The sequence below is a fragment of the Mus caroli genome, unplaced genomic scaffold (genome assembly GCF_978045245.1).
Source record: "Mus caroli unplaced genomic scaffold, Mus_caroli_1 scaffold_12, whole genome shotgun sequence".
NCBI classification, from domain to species: domain Eukaryota; kingdom Metazoa; phylum Chordata; class Mammalia; order Rodentia; family Muridae; genus Mus; species Mus caroli.
The window spans coordinates 4557362-4581032 of NW_028227267.1; the positions used below are offsets into that span (position 1 = coordinate 4557362).

Genomic DNA, 23671 nt, shown 5'->3' on the forward strand with positions numbered 1-23671 from the left:
TGCCATTCTTCCTAAGAAATCTACTTAAAAGACCATAGACAAGTCTTTCAAGTAAGATTAAAAGTACATAATCAATGAAATTGGGCTAAATAATACTCATCACTTACAGCCATGTGCTCAACTAATCTCTATGGTTCAGCAAGCCTATAAGTTAGTACATGAACAGCATGGTTGTTGTCTGAATTATAAATGATGCATGTTCACATGTTAGTGTGCTCACTTCAGGTAACAGTCAACAGCAGCGTTTCATGGCAAGACAGCTCAAAAACATCACCTATACTAATTTATCTTGACCACAAAGAGTTCTATAAAAAGCTCAAATCTCAAAACACTTAAAATCCAAGTTGCATCACACAGATTTGTACCATTAAATACATATTTTTCTTGAAAGATAAAAGATCTAGTTCAAGAATATAAACTAATTAATGTTTCAAACACTGAACATTTTAAGAGGAAAAGACTGTAATATAATACAATCTATCATTGTATAGAAATTCAGTTAATATTGTTCAGTTAAATTCAGTCCTTTGTTATAATTAGTATCACTGCTACAATTTCAAGCATATCTGATATGCTAGATATATCCAAGCATGTTTATTCTTAAAGAATAGAGCAATTATAATTATTGAATATAAAATTAAGGCATTTGGGTTCAACTCTGGACTTAAGTCCTCTGTAATATTTACTTCTCTGTAACAAACTAGGGTATCATTGTAAATGAAAAGCCTTCATATGAAAAGCACTGCATGTAGATAATTCTCTAGATAAATTAAGCAATTCTGAAATAGAAGTTACTTCCTAAAATAAATACTCTTTGAGATTGCTGACTTAACATGGAGATTTCATTAAGATCCCTATGTCTGACCTTTGCCTCTATGGTTTCAGAATTGTGTCTCTTCCTTGCCTAAGAAAGCTGAAAAGAATTAACCTTATCAGGGGCTTCAAAATGTTCCCACAAAAGAAAATGAAGAAGCCTTTTATTAAAACTCTGGTGGCAACTGTGATTGTGTCCTATCCATTAATGACTGTTTAAATGTATTCTATAGAAAATTAAAACAAAAACGTACATAATGCATTTTTTAGAAAAACTCAGCCATCAGATTTGAGAGTTAAGAACAAGGAAATTTGTGATGAGGGGCTGCAAAGTCAGTAGGAAAAGAAAGAAAAAATAAAGTTCAACTGAAATTGCTTGGTCATCTTCAACCTGTCCCTTTTTCAAATGGCAGGCACTTGTTAAGAACACTTCACCTGCCAAGCACAGTAGGATGACCCTGTTAATACTAGCACTCGGAAGGTAGAAACTAAAGGATCAGAAACTCATAGCTACACAAGACCTGGTTCTTAGGAAAGAAACGAAAGCATGCTACCGAGATTCTCTTTCCAAACTCAGCTAAGTTAAAACTGTCTTCTTAATTAGTCTTCTGGGTAGAAAGTTCCTACAACTAAGATTCAGGCTAGTGAGGAATTGAAGCTTCCTGTCACGGCATAGTCCTCCTCCACCTATCAGGCTCTAGGGGGTCCTGCTAGAAATGGCTGAATGCTCTAAGAACCAATGGCAGTTAAGAAGTAATGATGCCTGATCCTGTGACTTTTCTTCAGTAGTAATGACCTTTACTCTACCTTCAGAAATCCATCCATTTTCATTTCATCTACTCAGAAAAGCTGATACATCTTGTCATAAAAATTCATGACATTAAGAAAAATGTATACCTAAATTTTCAATTAGCAAAAAATTTTACCTTAGAAGTTTACTTTCTTTTTTTTTTTTTAAGATTCTATGTGTGTGTGTGTGTGTGTGTGTGTGTGTGTGTGTGTGTTGTGAACATGTTCATATGAGTGGTCTAAAGAAGCCAGCAGAGGGCATCAGATGCTGGGGAGTCACAGGTACCATGAGCCATTTGACAAGAGTGCTAGAAGTCAGATTCTGGCTCTGCAAGAACAATGTGAAGTCTGCAGCCCTTACCATTAAGTATAGAGCCTATAGTTCTGCAAAACATGAGGGAAAACCTAGAATAACACAATCATAAATAAAAAACTAAAGTGTGTTCCAAAATACTTTACTCCTCTTTAAATAAAGACTACATGCAATTATGAGAGAATTTCAATCTTCTCAGAGAGATTGGGAAAATAAACATACATGGCACCCTATCATATAGGTAGATAAAGATGTACTATTCTTTAAAGAAAAGCATCAAAGCAAATTAAAGGGGCCTCTTCATTACCATTCTGTGCTTCCTCACCTTAAAAGTGCACAAGAAAAGCCACCCTTCTAAGTTCACATCAAAAAAATGTTTCCTAAAGCACTCCAATATCATGACCTCTAAAATTCCAGTGAAAAAATATATTTAAGGGTTTGACTTGTACACAGCCTTCTCTGTAGTTTTTTATGACCTAACTTTAATAAATTTACCATTTTCTGTAATATCCTATAAAAAACAAATCATGCAGAAGTCAATCATAAGCATTATCTACATATGCTGCTCAAGCTATGTGCTGACAGGCATTCTCAGTGCAAGTGACCCAGAGGCAGAAAGCACACGCGTGGAGGACTCTGGACAGTTGCCTGGAGTGAAGTCAGTATTTTCCTCCTTCTTCTGCTCTTGGCCTTTGAGTGCTTCTATGTCTTCCTCAGGCGGATGGATTACTACTCTGGGAATATCATCCCTGTCAGGTGACACCAGTACTTCTGGGGCCTGAGGCTGAGTCTGTTGGAAACTTCTGGAGGCCAGGCGACTTAAGTCGGGGGTGGAGGGAGGACTGCTCTGGGGAGTGGGTACTGGGGTGGTACACCTTGAGCCTGCAGGGGTGCCAGCTCTTGAAGAAGGAAGAAGATGGCTGAGAAGAAGGGACAAAGGCGATTCTCCTCTCAAGGAAAGGTTTGAGGCAGACAGACCTGTTCGCAAAGAATGGCGGGAGGCTGACAGGCCTTCCCCTAAGACAAAACAAATAAGTACAAAATGATGTTCATTGCATTAAGCAACAGAGAACACAAATCTCAATTTAAACCACAAATTACAAGCTTTAAATTTCTCTGTGAGGATTAGCAGGTCAGTCAGATTGTTACCCATAACATCACTGAAAAATTCTTAAACTTCCTGCCTGAATGGATATCTTTTTTTTTTTTTTCTTAAATTGTACCAACATCTACAGACCATTATCTCTCAAAGAGCCTACATTAGAATTACTTAATAATTTAACTTAAGACTAGTATTAAATGTTTCTCACAGTGCTCTTAAGTTTAAAAATGCAAGATAAATCCCAAAAACTATTTTTCAAGAGAATTATAGCCAGGTGTGGTGAATTCTTAGTTCCAGGCTTGCCTGGTCTATAAAGCAAATTTCAAGCCAGTCAGGATTACACAGTGAGGCCTGTCCTTTTTTAAAAAAGTGAGAGACAAAGAGAATTATGACATCAAGTTTTAAATCAATAATCCAAAGCACATCGTCTTGCTTCTACCACAGTATACATATCATATACACAATCATGGAATTAGCTAACTAAAAGCAAAGCATTGGGCAAGAGCAATGAGAAATAAGTCGAATATTTCAAAAGCATAGGAATATTTATACTTAAAATACCTGGTACTACTAGTAAGTGTGGCTTAACAGAGAAACACTCTTCTGTAGCTTTCTAAAACCAAACAGTAGTTACATAAGAAATGGAACAATCTTTTGTAATCTGCATAATCAAAGCTACATGGTCAGAAGAGTCAAATATAATAAAGATAAAGAGTGTGATAAACCCATTATTTGTTTGGTAATTAAAATAAGTTAGTAGAGGCAACTGTTAACACATAAACAACTAATATTTAGTTTTTAAGAGCTACATGCAGAAAAGTTGCTTACATTATAATCATAATGCAATGAAATTAGCATAACACTGCATTCAAAAATAATCATTGTGTTATGTTGACAATAAATTAAACTACAGAGAGAATAAAGAGAGACACTGCATAAAGGACTAAAAGCCTTTTAGCGTCCTTCAGGTGAGTGACCACTCTTCTCACAGTGGAGACCACAATAGAAGAATGAAACCAGAACTATCTATCCTGTGTATAACTTCTTTCTAAATTAAACTAAGTCCCTTAAATGTGCCATGCCATAATTTTAAACAGATTAAAAGACTCTTTAATAACCAAATTAAATATCTTACTCTGAGCTACAAACACTGGCTGATTGTCAACCCCTGACATGTTAAGGCCTTATGCATGTGGCTGATAACTCAGACTACCACTTAACAGCCATTCAGGGGCAAAAAGAGCAGAAAGCTATTGTGTCCCAGGTCCCATTTGTCATAAACTGCAAGCCTCCTAGGCTTCCTGTTAGATGCAGTAAGGACCCTCAGAAGCATCTGCATCTGGGCTTTCTAGGTTTTGTTATCCCAGTTTCTTTTCAAGAGCCAAATGAGAACCATACTGGTGTACTCCTACTATAGAAAAAAGAAAGTAAAGCAAGGCGAATGTTCAATGTGCATTAGTTCTAAGAAACAGACCCCTGTCTGGCTACTTAGAGTGCAGGAGGAAAGGAGAGACCTGATGGATGCTCCTCCAGAGGAACTGGCTTTCTTTCCAGCACCTATGTGGTGACTCACAAGCATCCTTAGCTCCATTCCAGGGGATCCAATACCCTCGTCCAACCTCTCACTCATGTGGAACATATTCATATTTGCAGGCAAAACATATACACAATATAAAAGTAAAGTTTACAAAACAAAGCCACTGTCTTCTCAAGTCCTACAAAACCTGCTATCATCCTCCAAAGGGGAAGGCAGAACTGATTTAACTCATTCTCAATGGACTGAAAGATACCAACTTGTCTATCTGAAAACCTTTCACAAAGCACATAAACATCTGAAACCAGTTCCTAAAACACTTGTTTATGATTAGTACTTTTAGCATATTTAGAAGGAAAAAAAAATCGAATACAGGCATAAAGTTCAAACTCAGTGTTTAGAATTAAAAACGTTAAAGTTATAGATCATATTTATTCCTCTTAAATAATTTGCACAAGAAACCTCAAATCAAAATTTTAAAAAGCAAATGTGATTTAGGGTAAGAGATAGCAATTTTATTTATAGACTACTTAAGAAAAATGTATGTCATCTTAGTAACAGTGAATGCTTTCTTCTCATCCAAGCGTTTTCTATCTCACACTGGTGTTGTTTGTAAGGTGTATAATTCTAGCAAGTGGGAGACTCAGGAAGAAAAATCAAGTTCAAGACCAGCATAGCCTACACAGTTTCAGGCCAGCCAGGATAGAGAAGGAGTCTATCTCAAAGAAACAAAAACAAACAAACAAAAGAAACACTTAAATGATAATTTTGGATATATAAAAATGATAACAATGTGGAAATACCACTTTTCTTACAACACGTATTAACTGTTACATACTAGAATGCCATTAGAGAAGTGTTAGGAAAAACTGAACACCACAACTGATCTCACCATTCCTTTCAAGCAAGTGAGGGTCAGAATGTTTCTTGCCTATATCTGCAAAAGATCGAACCAGGGGAATCCGACTCGTAAACCTTTTCTCATTTTGATGATGATGTCTCTTCAGAAGAGCTTCTCTGACGTTCTCCCTTATGGAGTCATCTAGCTGGCCAGATGCTATCATGTTGTCTAACACCATATCTAGTCAATGAAAAAAAAAAAAAATTCAGAGGTTTTCTATATAAATGCTATGAAAGGATATGCATAAAGATAAATATGAACAGTATGCATCCAACATGAAATAATGAATGAGACTCTTATTTTACTAAACAGTATATTTTAAAGAGGCTGTTTTCCTATATAGATATGGTAAATTCTAGTTAAAAAAATGAAACAGAAATAGTAAATTCTATTTAGCTAAATATTCAATGGCACAGGCTTCTGTGTTAGACTAGGAGCAGGGCAGTAAAGTGATAGCTTTTACTCTGCCTGAGGTACAAAACCAATGAAGATGATCAAATCCCTGACATAGCAAATTCTGTCAAGAAATAAAAAGGAATGGGAGAATGAGAGGCCTGATGCCTGTGCCCTTCTATGAATTAGTGTGGTCAGGGCAATTTTCAATACATTGTACAAATATGTACAAAGTTTTAAAAGTAACTTATTTATTTTACTATACTCGCCTGCCCCTGGGCATATATGCATGTGCACCATGTGGTTGCATAAGCCTATACCTATAGACATTTGAAGGGAGTGTCATATGCCCTAGAATTGGAATTACAGTTGTAAGCTGCTATGTGAGCTCTGGACATCAAGGCTAGGTCCTTTGATATACCAGGTATAAACGTTTCAAAAAATAAGTAACAACATTCTTTTTAAAAAAATAAAAGTTCTACTTTGTGACAACTATAAATATATATAAAGGGAGACTCATCTGTCTATACTCAATATTCCTAACTCTAACTCAATTTTTCAGTCATTCATACACAAATGGGATGTGACAATTCAAAGATCTCCAGAACACAGTCAAATCTAACAAATAAAATTCAAGGTATTTATAGCCCACAAATTACAGTTAAGTTTTTGGGTTTCTTAATAAATCAAAAAACTCCATCTACTGTTTTTCTGTGGGAGCAATCTGCACTGACTACATAGTATCTGGTTCACAACTAACATGATGTTGTTATTGAGCAACTGTAGACTAAAGTCATTAAATAAACACAACTCTTTTTCCATTTTTTCCAACTCTAACTCCTTAAAATCCTTCAAATCTGTCTTGTTGGCTTCCACTGCTGTATCTACTACCTACCTCACACAACTTCAAATAAATAGATGGACTTCTTGCTTCTATCCCAGTCCAGGGTGAACCAGGATAATATTCCCAAATTACATGTCAGAATCACTCTTTTCCCAACTTAATCACTAAAAGTTCCCACATAAAAGTAATGGTTCAGGCCAGTAAGTCAAGGGTGGTCTTCATTTGTCCTTTTTTGGGGCAAAGGGGAAAATCAGCTTAGGCCTAAGCCTAAATAACATCTAATTTTATTTAATTATATTAAATATAAAAAAAAATCAGTTTACTATATAACCTGCAATTTCGTCAAGAGTGCTTGCTCTCATATCCAGCATGACTGTTCCATTCAGGATACAACTCCTCAATTCAAAGAGACTATGCAAAGACAGAGTTGCCACATAGGGTTTACTCCATCGGTCACCACCATCTTCAACATCCTCTTCAAATTTCAGCCACCTAATTAAATAATATAGAGAAACTAAAAAATCAAGGACATTCCATTTTTTTATTTTAATGCCACAAACATAAACTTGATTTTTAAAAAGAAAAACAAGGAAATAAAATCACTACCAGAACAAAATAGTGCTTCAAATGCATTTCCACAAATCAAGTCATTATTAATTAATGCCTGCATCAACTAAAACCTGATACCTGCATCACATGACAAGCCTGAGGTTTAATGATATGTGACTAAGTCATCAGTTTGTTCCTTTGTGTGATAAACAAAATTTATACTTAAAAATAATAACGCCACAAAACAAAGGTGTAGCATTTCACATCTTTATGTAAGATATTAACTTCAAATTTGTTTAAAGCAATCTGAATATCACTATTATAACCCCCTCTTATAACATATTAAATGAGAATATTCAAGGGAATAAATTGAAGGCAAAGAAAAAAAGAAAATGTATAGGCATTAACAAGTATCAAGTGATTTGTTCCTATGAGCCCAGCGCTAAGTAGGGAGAAGCAGGAGGACTAGTGCAAGTTTGCCGCCAGCCTGGGCTAGATCCTGAGTTCTAGACCAGCCAGGATTGTAAAACAAGACCCTAGCTCAATAAATTCATAAGTAAACAAACAAATCCCCAACTGTATGTATCTTGTACTTAAAAGTTATAAACCAGTGTGAACAGTGTTACCTGGCCGTCTCCTTCCATTCGTACTCTTCTCCATCTCGGTAGCACAGCTCATCCATCTCTGTGAAGAGGTCGTGAGGAATGTGCTCCTCATCGTCGTCTTCGGTCCCGAGGATGAACTGCACCCTCTGCGATGGCGTGTCTTAGCAAAACAACAGTACAGACATTCTGGGCACAGTTTCAAACTAAAACACTTTTGTCATATAACATAGATTTTGGTGGGGTGTGGTGGTTCACATGTACAATTCTAGTCTCCAGAGGGCTGAGGTAAGAAAATAACTTCAAGCTCTAGGCCAGCCTGGTCTGCATGGTAAGTCCTGGACCAGTCTTACTTCCAAAATCCAAATAATACATAGTCAAACTTCAAGCTACCAATATGTACAAGTCAGCTTTCCTCCTGTTCTAGAGAAATACAACTGTCGGTTGGGGTTTATGAGGTCAGGATCATGGCAAGAAACATACTTGCAAAAAAGACACTAGACCATTAAATAGTAGAAAACTATTAAGACTTAAGACTTTCAATTAAAAACAAAATCTACCCTGCTGTATATGAGAAATGAATTCACACTAAAATTGAGCCCTTAAGTAAAAAACCCTCCAGGCCCTGTGGATGCAACAAACACTTGAAGAGGACAGTTAGTGAAAGATGTGAAAACAAATGGCAGACTTCAGAAAATGGCACAGAGTTTTCACAGGTTTTATGTTGAATGAATGCCCAGAGGCCAGAGCAATATTACTATGGCCAACTGCTCTATTCTTAGGACGTGCATGATTTTGAATGGCTTCATTACAATAGAACTTTTTTTAGAGACACCGTAGGTAGTATTTTTAACTACCATTTCTGAGTATTCATTGCTACTAGTGAGAAAAGATTGGTTTCCTATTGTGACCAGCGAATTCAATCAGGGCCATAGTGATGCTCACTGTTTAGAGTAACTGCCTCTTGCAAGACCCTACATCTGCAAAGACTTTTTTCCTTCATTGTAATCCATGTGTGATGTGTATACCCCCCTCCACACAAACACACACACATACATACACACACACACACACACACACACACACACGAGGTTAAGTGCTCCAGGACAATGCTGTATAAAGGTGCTAAGACAGAATACTTCAGCCTTTTTCTGAGACACTAAAGAGGATCTTAAGAAATTTGGCCAAGGACAGCTTTGAATGTGGCCCAAAACTATAGACTTACATAAAATATTATGAGATTATTTGTTGTTAAACACAATTACACAGTTCTTAAGCATGAGCTTTGTAGATCACAAACTCAAAACATAAACATAGGGACTATGAAAGTTCAGCCGTAAGAGTCCTTGCTCTGCAAACATGAGGACCTCAGTTCAAATTCCCAGCACCCACATAAAAATCCATGCATGCCTGAAACCCCAGCACTAGGAAAGAGATTGCATACTCCTGAGGGCTGAGCCTCAAGAGCAATAAAGCAGAGAACAGTAAAGTCACAGAGATCCACTTGCCTCTGTACCCTAAGGCTGGGAATAAAAGGTACACATCACTACGTCCCGTGATTTATTTTTTAATTATGTGTGTGTGATTGTGTGGGGTTTCTATGCATGTATATAGAGCCTACAGGGGCCAAAAAGGGGGTGTTGGATCCCTTGTAGCTAGATTTTCAGGTAGTGTGAGTTGCCTGAGGTGGATAGTGGGAACTGAACACGTGTCCTCTGATAGAGCAGTTAAGTTCTCTTCACTGAATCATTTAGCCATTTCTAGTCTTTGCTCATATTCTATCAGCTTAATGTTTCACCTTTTCCCTTAGTTGCTTAAATTAGAATATCACTGACTCCCACTCTTTCTTTCTAACAAATAAGGAAACAAGGATCAAATGGCCTAAGTCTCTAAGCACTGCATTGGTAGCACCTGAATATTTCTGGTGCAGACCGTCTGGCTTCACACAGTTCTGCACTGAAAGAAACCTGTGTTATTACTCATACCTGTGTTGTGCCAGTCTCTACCTGTCGCCCGTACTGTTCTCACTCTGAAACACTGTACTGCTTCTGGATTCTTCTTTAACCCAGACTTTGAGAATGGGGCAGGCTCTGCCTTGAGTTACCAGACCAGAAAACAGTTCCTGAGGAACTAGCTAAGGCAAACACAGGACTTATCCTTCTTGCCATGTTTCACAATTCAGAGTCTGGGCTACCCACTATCCAGAGACAGAGCTATTGTTTTTCAAATTCTGTCAAACTAGAGAACAGTTTCAAAATGCAGGCCTAAGGTGAGTTGAAAATAATGTATGGTATAATTGCAACTTGCTCAGAGAATGAGTATACCCTAAGTCTTCAAACAAAGATACCTTGATTAGCATGATTTAGATTACCAATCCACAACATATACATTATGTGGCTAGACTATGTACAATCACTAGCAGCACTGGAAGTACAAACACATGCCATCACTTGGCTGTTATGTGGGCGCAGGGAATCAAACTCAGATCCTCATGCTTGAGCAGCTCTTTCTTTATCCACTGGGCCATCTCCATAGCCCATAAATATGTACACTCTTAATCTCTTTTTAGATCAGAAAAAGGAAAGCTGGATGTAATGAGTTCCTATAATCTCACCACTCAGGAAGTAGAAGCCAGAGAATCTGAAGTTCAAGACCAATCTCTGCTATACAGTTGAGTTCAGTCTCTGCTATAAAAGATTCCGTCAACAAACAAAACAGCAACAACAAAAAGCATGGATGCCCTTTCCTACTAAGGCCAGGAAGAGTGACTCCTGCAAAGAAGGGTGGGAAGAAAACTAAGGGTCATCCTGTCAGCCCTTGAACACACCACCAATGTGTGTACTGACTAGAACACATTAAGTACTTCAATAGAGTGGGCTTCAAGAGCCTGCCCCTCAAGCACACAAATCCAGACATTCGCCATAAAAGACAAGGAGTCTGCAGACGTGTGTATGGATACCAGCCTCAACACAGCTGTCTGGTACACATTTGTTCAAAAAATATAAGAATGAGAACTCTCCAAACAAGCTCTATACTTTGGTAACGTACGTTCCTGTAAGTACATTCAAAAAAAAAAATCTACAGAAAAATCAATGTGGTTTGTGGATGAGAACCAACTGCTATGTGAGAAAGTTATAAAAAAAAACAAAACAAAACAAAAAAAAAAAACACTCTCTCTCTCTCTCTCTCTTACACACACATACACACGCACTCATACTGCTGATGAAAACAAAAATGACTACAGCCACTTTGAAAGTGACTCTAGAGGTTTGTCAAGAAATAGAAATTAAAAATGCCATACAATCTATCAATACCACTCCTGGGCATATAACCAAAAGAGTCTAGACCCCGCTGTAGAAACGCTTGTCCATCTATGTTCACTGCTGTTCTAGTTACAATAACTAGGAAATGAAAATGAACCTAGATGTCCATCAACAGATGATATCTGTCACCTGTAAGGAATATATGACACAGCTATGCTACGTGACAGAATATTACTCAGCTACGAAGAAAAAATAGTGAAATTTTCAATTCAAGTAAAAAGATGGAACTTCATGGAAAAAACGTCATCAGCAGAGAGCAACTTCTTCCTACCATAAGAAGGAGATTCCCGTCCATCTTCTTTATCTGAGTCTTTATCTTTTCTTCTCCGGTGGTGATGTTTGTGCCCTCGATGCTTGTGACGCCGACGACTCTCTTTACTAAATGGTACATGAACACCAACATACACAGCTCGATGACCTAGTTCAAGTTTTTTAAAATATGTTAATAGTTTAACCAAAGTGGAAGTATGACATTCAAGAAAGCACATCACACTTTATTCTAGAAACAAAGAATTACATGTGAGCTCAAAGTCACGACAGCAACAATAGCTGACTTCACATTACTTATTCTATAAAAGTGTCACATGTTACAGTAGAGCTCTGCAATAAAACTGATCATTAAACTAGCCACATGGATTACTCGTGTAAGCGTAAGTTTGTCATCTAAACTCAATCAAGAGAAGCTACATATACAATACAATATAGGATAAATTTATTCTACCTTCTAGAACTAGGAAGTTAAGGCAGGGAGAATGAGAGTTCATGATTAACCAGGGCTTTCAAGAGATAGAAAGCAGGCAAACAAAACAAAACAAAACAAAACCAACAAAAACTATGAACTTTTAAAAAATATAAGCACACACAAACATACCTACCTATACACATTTATTCTACCCACATTCAGGACCAAGTTAGTAGACATCCTCAGTGTATGTCAAAGGGTTATTAAGTACCTCATGTGTCATACTACTAACCTTTAAGTAAATGTTTATTTACTATTTTTTTCATTGGGTTTCAAAGGGTTTGTTATTTGATTTGAATAACAACAAGCTTCAAACATAAATAATCTAAAAACATCAATCAGGGATAGATAGATGGTTTAGGGGTCAAAGGTGCTTGTTTCTCTTTGAGACTTTCCAGATTTATCCCAAGCACCTACATAAAAGCTCAAAACCATCTGTACCTCCACTGCCAGGGGACTCAAGACCTCTTCTTCTGACCTCTGTGGGCACCAGTGTGAGCATGATACATACAAATACATAAAGGCAAAACACATTAATAACTAAATATGTCTTTTAAAAAATATGCACACTTTATATACACAACACACACACAAAGTAGCAGAACTTAAGATTTTATAACACCATTACTGTGCTTTTAGAATAAGAAAAGTTACTACTGGGAAAATATTATCCCTTGTATTCTAATCCCTCTAAGAAAAACAAAAGGTAGTCTCTGAATGAAATGGACTGGGTACATATAGCAACAATACTATGTCCACTAATTGAGAGGTGACAAACTGATTTTTTCAACAGTTCATTATTTAAGTTGTATTGCTTTGCTGAATATAGAGATGTGAACTACAAATTTAAAATATAGGCAACTCTGTAAAGAAAAAAACTCTTGACATAGACTGCTTGTTGCCTTTACATATAAAATAAAACAGTATGCTGAAATACTAGGCCAATAATACTCTTTTCATAAAAAAAAATTCATAAAATGGTCAGGAAATAAATATATTAGGAAACTTTTTATCCTGAGATATTTTTTTGTTGTTGTTGAGGTTTGGTCTGTTGCTGAAGTGCAATGCTAAATACTGGCCCCCAAGATCTGGTTGCCTTTGGGACAAGGAAACCTCAAATGATATTATGTAATGTTGCTCCTTAACTTAAAACTATTAGTTCAATAAAGATGCCTACAGCCTACCTATAGGTGGGCAGAAGAGAGGTATGTGGGGCTTCAGTTCCCCGGTTTGGAGTCTGAGGATAGACCATGCGGAGAGAGGAGAGCAGAGAGTGGAGAGAGGAGAGGACACTATGAGGTAAGGGATCATGAGCAGTGGCCATGGCTGGCCAGCCAGAGGAAGTTCCCCAGGCAGAATATGGCAAGTCATATCTCAGGGCTATTGACAGAGAAATAAGTAAAATAGCTTAGAGAACTGATATCTTCCAGCTTTAGTGCTGTTAAGGCTTATTATAAATACAAAGATTTTGTCTTTTATTTGTAAACTGAATGATCAAAGGTGGGGTAGAAAGCCCCGATTAATTTTTACTATAACAAATTTCTGTTCTCATTTTAGCATTTTGACACAGGGTCTTACTAGGCTAGCAATGAACTCAGAATCCTTTTGCCCCTGCATGCCAAGCAGTGATTACAGGAATGTACCATCTTATCTGGCCTCATAGATGAGACTTAAATGTATACTTGATCCTTACCAGCCACATTTGATCCTAATCATTTGACAATTCCCTACTTACAAATAGGCTGACTTGGTATCAATCAAGTAAATGAAGTTGGGCCTGGTGGCACAGCCCATTATCTCAGCACTTGGAAGGCTGACCTGTGAGTTCAAGACTGGCCTGGTATATTAGCTACTTTTCTCACGTCAGCTTTCTGGATGCTGAGACCAAATACATGACCAACAACTTCTTACAAAGGAGGAGTTATTTCAGGATAGTTTGAGAGCATATATTAAACTCAGCAAGGCATGACAGCAGACACATGAGGCTCTTGCTCATATCTTGACAGATCAGGAAACAAAGACAGAGGACTACAAAAACTCTACCGTGTCCTCCGCTTTCCCTGCCACTCTGCTGCTGTCTTTCTTCTTTTTCCCTTTCTTTCAGACAGGGCTCCTAGGCCATAGGATAGTTGTTACTAACATTAGAGGTAGGTTGCCCTTCGTCAATTAAAACTCTAGAAATAGCCACACAGATATGCTCACAGGTGTGAGCATATTCTAAGTGCTTCTAAAAGTTGACATTGAAGACTAACCATCAGACCTACTACGCTCTACAGCAAGTTCTTGGGCAGAATGAGCTACAGAGCAAGGTCTTGTCTCAAAAACAAATGTGTTAAGTAAATGAGCAACTTTTAAAGTAAAAACTTAAAAGACTTTAAACTAAAAACCAGACTTAGGGAAACACACTGAACTTATTTGTTGAAACATCTCCTAGTACTCAAGCACTCTGCCTAAAATACTAAGAACTGGATACAATCTCTACGAAAATTAAGACTTTATTATTAGGGAAATTAGAACTTACAGATTTAAAACTTAATTATTCAAAGTTTCTTCAGGGATGGCAGGCATGCTTCTGGAACTAAAGCTGTGATGGTTGTACAACAATCGCATATAAACATGGAACTGAATGGTTAATTGTACATGTGAATTAGACCGCACTAATGTAAATAACTGTAAGTAAACTCAGTGCTTTCACAAGATTTTTTAGTGAAACTATAACTGAAGAGACAACTGCTGTGTATTAAGATTACAATCTCATGGCTCCAGCTAACACTTACAACACCGACCTAATATACTAAGATAAAAAAAATTCTATGAGTTCATAGCAGAAAGATTAGAAAAAGATGAAAATATACTAAAGCTCCAGTCTTAGCTGTTTCCTTTGCTCTTGTCCTTGGTATCCTCTGTTACAATATATTACATGTGGTACTTTGGAATTTTAAGTCATTTTTACCCAGGCATGTAAGCTCATGCAGATATAAGCTCATCACTCAGGAGGCAGGGGCAAAAAAATTCAGAATAAAATGCAAAGGACTCCATTTTTTTCTTAAAAGCATCAGATTAAGTACTTAATATAGGACTGGAACATATTTAACATAAAGTCCTTAAAGTGTATATGAAAACTTTTCCATTAACATGAATTTAGCCAAATGTTCCACATTAATTCATCAATAACATGATATAATATCTACAACCATGTTGCATGGGTCCTTGCTGTGGTACACACTTCATCTCAATCTGCAAACTGTGAACCACTGTACCAAGTACAACCCACTCACCCTCCTCCACTGTCAGTGTCATGACCACCAGGTCAGAATGAGAGACCCACACTGATTAGAGGAGCCTAAGGAGACACAACCTAAGAGTAAAGGTACCATATATCTCAAACTGTGTCAACTAGGGTACTCGGAACAAAAAAGGCCAGTAGTCGAAAACCAATCAATTCCAAACAAAAGCTGTAGCTGAGGAATCTGTAAGTAAACCCATTTCTAGTTGCCCAGTGTTAGCTTTTGTATTTTCACAAATGGTATGATTTATTATTAGTAACATTAGATAAGTCCCTGTAAGGTGTGTAAGGTGCACACAAAAAAAATGTTCTGTAACTCCAAAACTATTTCTAAAACCAAAGGAAGAAAGAAAACTAATAGATTTTCCCCCCTATGAGAGAATAAAGAACTCATTTGCTGCATAATTCTAAGTGGGGGTTACTGTAGCACCAATGAAATGAGCAACTGATGACAAATAGTGATACCTGTAGCTGCAAACCTGGTACCCCAGCCAGGATACCAAAATCATGGGAAAGGAATACATTTTCTAATCATTACTTTTGTTTTCACAAGTAATGGCAACTGTCAATGAGGTGGGGATGGCTTTCAGAAAACTATCTATGCCCATACTTCAAGAGAGTAAACATCAGGAAATAGTCTGACCATAAGATGAGCATCTGCAGAACTATTATTCATTGCACTACAGTACAAAAGTACCCAATCGCCTTCTAAGTAAACAACATTTCCAGAAGCTCTAAGTTAAACGTAAGAAAACATTGACAAGAATCATCTGTTCATTTCCCTGCTAAACATAAGTTATTTTAAATGAACTTACTTTCTAATTCTTCTTTTTCAAACTTGGTGTTCACAGTTGAGCTAGTCTTGCCAAGATCCACAACAGCTTCTTCATCTGGACCCTAAAAACAAGGCATTCTCCTTTACTATAATCCAATGAACATGAAGACCTTGGCTTTATTATTTCAAAGAGCCAAAAGCAGATGCCTTCTCACAAAGTAGCATTCTGAGAGTGACTGTATCTGTTACAGGAAATTTTTAAATCCATAATTATAATTCTCATAGGAAGAATTAAAGTGACAGTGTCATAAACCATTTAAGAAAAAAAAAAAAAAAAAAACTAAGCCAGGCGGTGGTGGCGCACACCTTTAATCCCAGCACGTGGGAGGCAGAGGCAGGTGGATTTCTGAGTTCGAGGCCAGCCAGGGAACCCTGTCTCGAAAACAAAACAAAAGAAGAAGAAGGAGGAGGAGGAGAAGGAGAAGAAGAAGAGGAGGAGGAGAAAAAAAAAGAGAAAAAAATACTAGCCGTCTGGGCTGGCACCCTGAGCAGACCTTGGGCGCAAACTCCACAGCCAGCCCCACAACACCCAGAGGAAGCTCCACTCCCAGGAGCTTCCTGGATCAGAGGATCCCAGGATCCCAGAATCACAGGATCACAGACACAGCTTGACTCTGAGGAGTTCTGACACAACCAGGATCACAGGAAGAATAGGCTCCAGTCAGACATAGCCAGAGCAGGTAGCACTAGAGATAATCAGATGGCAGGAGGCAAGCACAGGAACATAAGCAACAAAAACCAAGGTTACTTGGCATCATCAGAACCCAAATCTCCCACCATAGCAAGTCCTTGATACCCCAACACACCAGAAAAGCAAGATTCTGATCTAAAATCACTTCTCATGATGATGATAGAGGACATTAAGAAGGACATAAATAACTTCCTTAAAGAAACACAAGAAAACACAGGTAAACAGTTAGAAGCCCTTAAAGAGGAAACACAAAAGTCCCTTTAAAAGTTACAGGAAAACACAATCAAACAGGCGAAGTAAAAAAAAAAAAAAACAAAACCATCCAGGATCTAAAAATGGAACTGAAACAATAAAGTAATCACAGAGGGAGACAACCCTGTAGTTAGAAAAGCTAGGAAAGAGATCAGGAGTCATAGATACAAGCATCACAAACAGAATACAAGAGATAGAAGAGAGAATCTCAGGTGCAGAAGATACCATAGAAAACACTGACACAACAGTCAAAGAAAATGTAAAAAGCAAAAAGATCCTAACCCAAAATATCCAGGAAATCCAGGACAATGAGAAGACCAAACCTATGGATAATAGATATAAAAGAGAGTGAAGATTCCCAAGTTAAGGGGCCAGTAAATATCTTCAACAAAATTATAGAAGAAAACTTCCCTAACCTAAAGAGATGCCCATAAACATATAAGAAGCCTACAGAACTCCAAATAGACTGAACCAGAAAAAAAAAAAATTCCTCCTGTCACATAATAATCAAAACACCAAATGCAGTAAATGAAGAATTTTAAAAGCAATAAGGGAAAAAGGTCAAGTAACATAAAAAGGCAGGCCTATCAGAATCACACCAGACTTCTCAACAGGGACCATGAAAGCTAGAAGATCCTGGGCAGATGTCATACAGACCCTAAGAGAACACAAATGCCAGCCCAGGAAACTATACACAGCAAAACTCTCAATCACCATAGATGGAGAAAACAAGATATTCCATGATAAAACACAATATCTTTCCACAAATCCATCCCTACAAAGGATAATAGATGGAAAACACCAATACAAGGATTGAAACTATACCCTAGAAAAAGCAAAAAAAAAAAAAAAAAAAGTTTCTTTCAACAAACCCACACAAACATAGTTCCACCTCTAACAAGAAAATTAACGGGAATTAACAATCACTTTTCCTTAATATCTCATTATGAAAATTAATATTACCAACATATTCTAATTGATTGAAATTCAAAAATATGAGGAATTATAAATTTGTCGGCTGTCATCCCATGGTCTAATTTGGTAATGGGAGAAATAGGTCCAATACTGTACAATCCATATACACTTTCTGCTTGTTTGTACGTGACAGGGTCTTGCTGTGTGCCACAGAATGGTCTTGAAATCAAGCTTCTCCGATCTCAGCCTCTCTATTAGTAGGGTTGTTTATTTGATGTTTTTACACTATTCTATGGTTTTCAGAACAGCTTCCATATTTCAAAATTATTTATACAGCTAAAAGAAATGTAGAAGATTAATTTGGGAGGTAGATTGTAAAAGAACAGCAAAGAGTGACTGAAGACTTTGCTTGATATTTATAATTATTATATCAATTTTGAAGAGGACTTTGTAAGTTACTCTTATTCTGAGATGAATGCTTTTCAAAATCATCATAGCCAATGAACCAGAATCTTACCCTCACTTAACATCTGTGCTACCCTCCAAGCAGAACCATTGTTCATTGAAACAGTTGATGAATGACTTCATGGATAGACCATCTTGGTACACACACCATTTCTTAAATGAATGTAACCTGTTCCCTGTGGGCTGAGAATGACAACAATCACTCAAGTCAAACAGCTTTGACCATAGCAGGAAATCTGTATCCAAAAATCATGCCTACAATTCATTCCTGACACAAGAGAACTGTCAACTCTTAGCTTATCTACTATGGAGGTAAAATCCTTTGGTGATGTGAGGGACATTTAAGTACAGCCTTATTACAATGAACTCCAATGTCCAAAAATTGTTATTTTGTGTTTGTACCACAGTAAGAGCCAAGATTTTAAGCTCTACTAAAAACAAAACAAAGACTTTATCTATTTATGTTCATTAAAAAAAAACTAATAGTGATGTATTATTTTAAAATATCATACATTTAATATATTTGGAGTTATTTAAAATTTATAGAGAAAAACGCATGTATTTTCAGTATTGCTGTAGACAAGCATAAGACTGTTCAATTGACTTGTTTTATATCAAACAACTTTTATAATATTCATTTTTATTGTTATAATATTTTATAAAGTTTAAAGAATATGATAAAAACGAAAGGTATTTCAGGTTTTGAAAGGGAGGGGCTATCCGAGAGGAGTTGGGGTACAAAAGGGAAAGAAGAATGTAATGTAAGTCTATTTATTCAAAATATGTTTTTAAATGTTAATAAATTCAGATACATTGAAATTATGTATCTTTTCTCATCATAATGCAATAAAACTTAAATCAAAAAAAAAAAAAAACACTAAAATTTATCCTCAATAAAATATACCCAGGACCAAAGAAAACAGTAATTTTATGTGAAAGGATTGCTGTGATAAATGCCAGAGTGGAATGCTTGTTTGGACATTTGCTCCAAAGTCCTACAGTGAAAGAAAAACAACTATTGCAATGGATTACAGTTAAACACAAAACTGTCAAAAATAAGTGGTGGGCTCAATACGTAGTACCATTTTTACTTGTTAGTTAACAAAAAGCAAGTAAAAGTGAGAATTTTTCATTTCCCTAAAAAGGAAAAGCTGAAGTCGAAACCTCTAGGGAAATTCTGGTTTATGATGTAAAATTAAGACTTAGATCAAGTCTACGTCTCACAAAGCTCCCTTCCCAGCACTACAATTACAATAGTTCTGTAAACACTTGTTACAAAATACTGTCTGTAGCATCTTAAAAGAAACTTACGCGTCCTTTCTCAAGTACTAATGACTTTAAAAGAGCATTATAATCACCATCATCTACACAGTATAAACTTATTTGTACAATACATCCCCCATCTCTCAAAGTCTGGTTCTGGCATAACCATATGTGGCTGCTCTGAATCCTCTACAGGCTGTTGTGCCAGGAAAGGTTTGCACAACCTTTAGTAGTGCTGCCCTGCAGTGTAATGCTTTTCCATATACCCACAGTACATTAACAAGCTGTTTAATAGCTTTTCCTAAATTCTCACTATTTAAACTCAAGATCAGTGTTGGTCTGCTTAATTTTCCAAGTAAATTTCTTGCTAGTTCAGCTCTCACTATCTGATCTACAAACTTCAGCACCAGGCATAGCATACCAAGGAAATACAGGTTTTCTGCTGTCTAGACTTACTTTCTAAAGCTAGACACACAAAGAAAAACTCACATAGATCTCTGAATGGGTGGCATTCAAGTTAATTCAGAGAAGTTAAAGACTTGCTAGGGCTCAACATTTCAACATGCTGTAATGATTCCCCATAAGAAACTGAGAAAAAAAGACACCGGTTTGTCTGATTAGTCTAAGTTCTTCAAACTTCCTTAGTAATAGGGCCAAAATCAGAAACATAACCAGGCTCAAGAGTGAGTAACAAAATCCCAACTGAAGGAACATGTCATCACTAAATGAATTCTCCAATTCCAGGATGAATAATGGCTAATTGAGTTGCTAACCAAAGGGGACCAACCCAAGAACACCCTCAAACTCAGGATACTGACAAGGTTTTTGTTTGCTCCCCACAAACTGATAGTAGTATATAGTTTTGTTGCAGATGGCACCTACACATCTTACTCTACCTGGAGAAGTCAAGCTGGTACCTAACTAGAGACTTCATGCCTACTAATAGTGTTCATGGTACTAAAAGGTACTCTATGTCCTGTCAGAGGAGAAAGTGAGACATCAACCCAGCTACAAACCCTTTAATTGACAATGGTAGCCTGCCTGTAACATCTACTGGTAAAATAGTGGCACAAAACTATAGGAGCAATCAACTAATATCTGCTTGGTTATAAGGTCTACTCCAAGAGAAGAAATCCATATGTGATACTGCTTAGGTGGCCAGGAACCTGGGACTACATAAAACATAAATTTAGGGAAAAGCCAAGTATGTTCTGCTAAATGAACAAAGTCAATAAAATTACTCCTAATGAAATTCTGCTAGACACAAATCAATCAGTGTCTTGTTCAGCCATCATTGTTCTTGCAGCAGATGGGAACAAATGCAGAGACCCACAGCTGCACCATGTACAGTGAGACCTCAGAGCTCTAAATTCTAAAAGGAATGGTTCCATCAAGTCCCCGCCTCAACCCCCCACCTCCTCTTTGGGGCTCAAAGATCCCTGCAAAGGAGGACGCAGAAAGTGTGTACGAGCTAGAGGGGATGGAGGACACCAGGGAAACAAGCCTTCTAAATACAACAGGACTGCTGCATATATGAACTTACAAAGACTGTGGCAGCAAGCACAGGTCTGGCATGGATCTAAACCAGATGGAGTTGCAGCACTGAAAGGAGCAAGGAGACATAAGCCCTATCCCTAACCCAGTATCTCCAACTATGTTTTCTCCAATGGAGTCTCAATGTATATGTAAACACTCTTAAGAACAGACCCCACACCCAGCAGTAGGCAGCCAACACAAAATAAGTTGTGGCATATTTTGGAAGATCTTTGCCTCATAATGCTTTGTCTAGGCATTATTTTTCTCTTTTTCTCTTTATTCTTGCCTTATAGATCTTTTACATGTGCATTATGGTTTCTGATGTGTTTTTTAATGGAATTTCTATATGTAGATATGTGTGTCTCTGCATCTTGTGTTTTTTCTTTGTTTTGTTTTACTTCTATTTGTTCTATTCTATTCTGGTTTGTTTTTATTTTATCCTATTTTATTATTTTTTAAATCGCTGTTTGTAGTCTAATGAGATAAAGAAAGGATGTGGATTTGTTAACTAAAAACCCCCTCCATTAAGCAAGTCACACTAAAAATTTTAGCTGCCCTTCAATGATTAGAAGTCATTTAAGTTCCCACACATGCATTTGACAAGCTCTCTCCTAAACCTAAGAGGCCAAGGCTGTGTCCTCAGAGGCAACATACTGTCCACACTAAAGGGATTAACTGCTCCCATGCAAGCTTTCATTTAGCCTGCCCAACTGCCAGGATAAGAAACAAAGCCGTGTAACTACGTCCTGGTGTCAGACCAACAGCACAGCTCTATTTACACGTTCAGATGCATTAACAAAGGCAATCAGCTTGCACTGAAAGTTACCCGGTCAGCAGCCACTACTTTCCTACTATATGGAGTGAAAATATACATACTCTATCGCTTCAAGTATTTGTCATAGAAAAATACTTCCACCTAAAAAAAAAGCAGACTCCTCAGAAAATATGGGTGGACACCACCTTTTCTGGTCTACTCAGTCTATTCCTAGAAGAATATCCTGTAAATTCACTTCCAACTTAATGTCATGGGCTCTGACAAGATATCACTGTGCAACCATGGTTGGCTTGCAACACTCTATACAGACTAGTTTGGTCTCTAACACTGAACGACCTGCCTGTCTCTGCCTCCTGTACCACACCAGATCTAGAATTTCCACTGATTAAAAAACAAAAACAAACAAACAAAAAAAACAGTACAGAATACTCAAGATACAGTCCATAGAACTCAAGAAGCTCAATAAGCTGAAGTGCCCAAGTGAGGACGTTTCAGTCCCACTTGGGAGAGAGAAGAAAGCAATCACAAGTGGGAAGGGAGAGTGGGACTTGGGAGGAAAAGCGGACAGGGTAGAGGGGCAGTGGGGATAGAGGGGAACCTGATCTGGTATTGGGTGAGGGAAAAGGACTAAAGCCCTGAGAACCAGCAGAAAGAAGGGAAACAGGCAACCTCAGGAAATAGGAGGTTTAGCCCCCCACCCCCACCCACCCAGAATGCACCAGAGACATGGGAGGTGAGACTCCCAGGACTCATAGGGAGGGACCTTAGATGAAATGCACAACAGTAGGGAGAGAGAACTTACAGAGCCCACCTCCAGCAGGAAGACAGGAAGGACATCAAGTCAGGGATGGGGTTGCCATCCCACAGTCACACCTCTGACCCATTATTGTTTCTGTCTGTAAGAATTACAGGGATGGAAATGGAGAGGAACCTGAGGAAAAGAAGGTCCAGCAACAGGGCCAAAGTGGGATCCAGGTCAAGGGGAGGTCCCAAGTCCTGACACAATTATTACTGAGGGTATGGAGCGCTCACAAAAAGAGATCTATCATGACTGCCCTCTGAAAGACCCAACAAGCAGCTCAAAGAGTCAGATGCAGCTATTTGCACCCAACCAATGGACAGAAGCAGCTGGTGCCTGTGGTTGAATTAGGGAAGGCTGAAAGAAGCTGAGGAGAAGGGTGATTCTGTAGGAGAACCAGCAGTCTTAATTAATCTGGACACCAGAGATCTTTCAAACACTGGACCACCAAACAGACAGCATATATCAGCTGATATGGGTCTGTGTTCATTCAGAGACGATGCACCTAACCCTCAAGAGACTGGAGGCCCCAAGGAGTTTAGAGGTCAGGTGGGGTGGAGGGTGGGGGCATCCACGTGGAGATGAGGTAGGGGGGGGTGGTATGTGGAACAGTCAGAGGGTGGATGGGGAGGAGCGAGGAATGGAATATGGAGTGTAAAAAATAAATTGGGTACCTTTTTCTTCCCCCATGTTTTGTCTGTCAGGTTTGAGACAAGGCCTCAGTCTACACTCCAGGAGGGACTGGAACTCACTTTGCAGCCCATCTTAGCTCCTGAATGCTGGGAGGCAGGTACAAGCAGCCGCACCTGACTTACTGATCTACATATCTGACTTTTTTAGTGCCATGATATTACACTGGAACTTAAATTTTAACTGACGACAATCCAAATTCGAACAAAAGACATACAGAAATACCTTAAGAGTCATCAAATATATATAAATTGATAGA

At 37.8% G+C, this 23671-nt stretch overlaps 1 protein-coding gene across 5 annotated transcripts in view; it reads right to left on the bottom strand.

The window, feature by feature from the left end:
* Positions 1-23671, bottom strand: part of Slc4a7 (solute carrier family 4 member 7) — a 92569-nt gene that overhangs the window by 55663 nt on the left and 13235 nt on the right. For 2 of the 5 annotated variants that reach the window (XM_029468782.2, XM_021181295.3), the window contains exons 2-7: positions 16007-16088; positions 11435-11581; positions 7865-8003; positions 7021-7181; positions 5444-5632; positions 2564-2932 (exon numbers count right to left, since the gene is read on the bottom strand). In XM_029468782.2, the coding sequence (XP_029324642.1) occupies positions 2564-2932; positions 5444-5632; positions 7021-7181; positions 7865-8003; positions 11435-11581; positions 16007-16088 (1087 nt within the window). The remainder of the gene's footprint in view (positions 1-2563; positions 2933-5443; positions 5633-7020; positions 7182-7864; positions 8004-11434; positions 11582-16006; positions 16089-23671) is intronic. The other 3 variants (XM_029468784.2, XM_021181294.2, XM_029468783.2) reach the window with 2 other exon arrangements.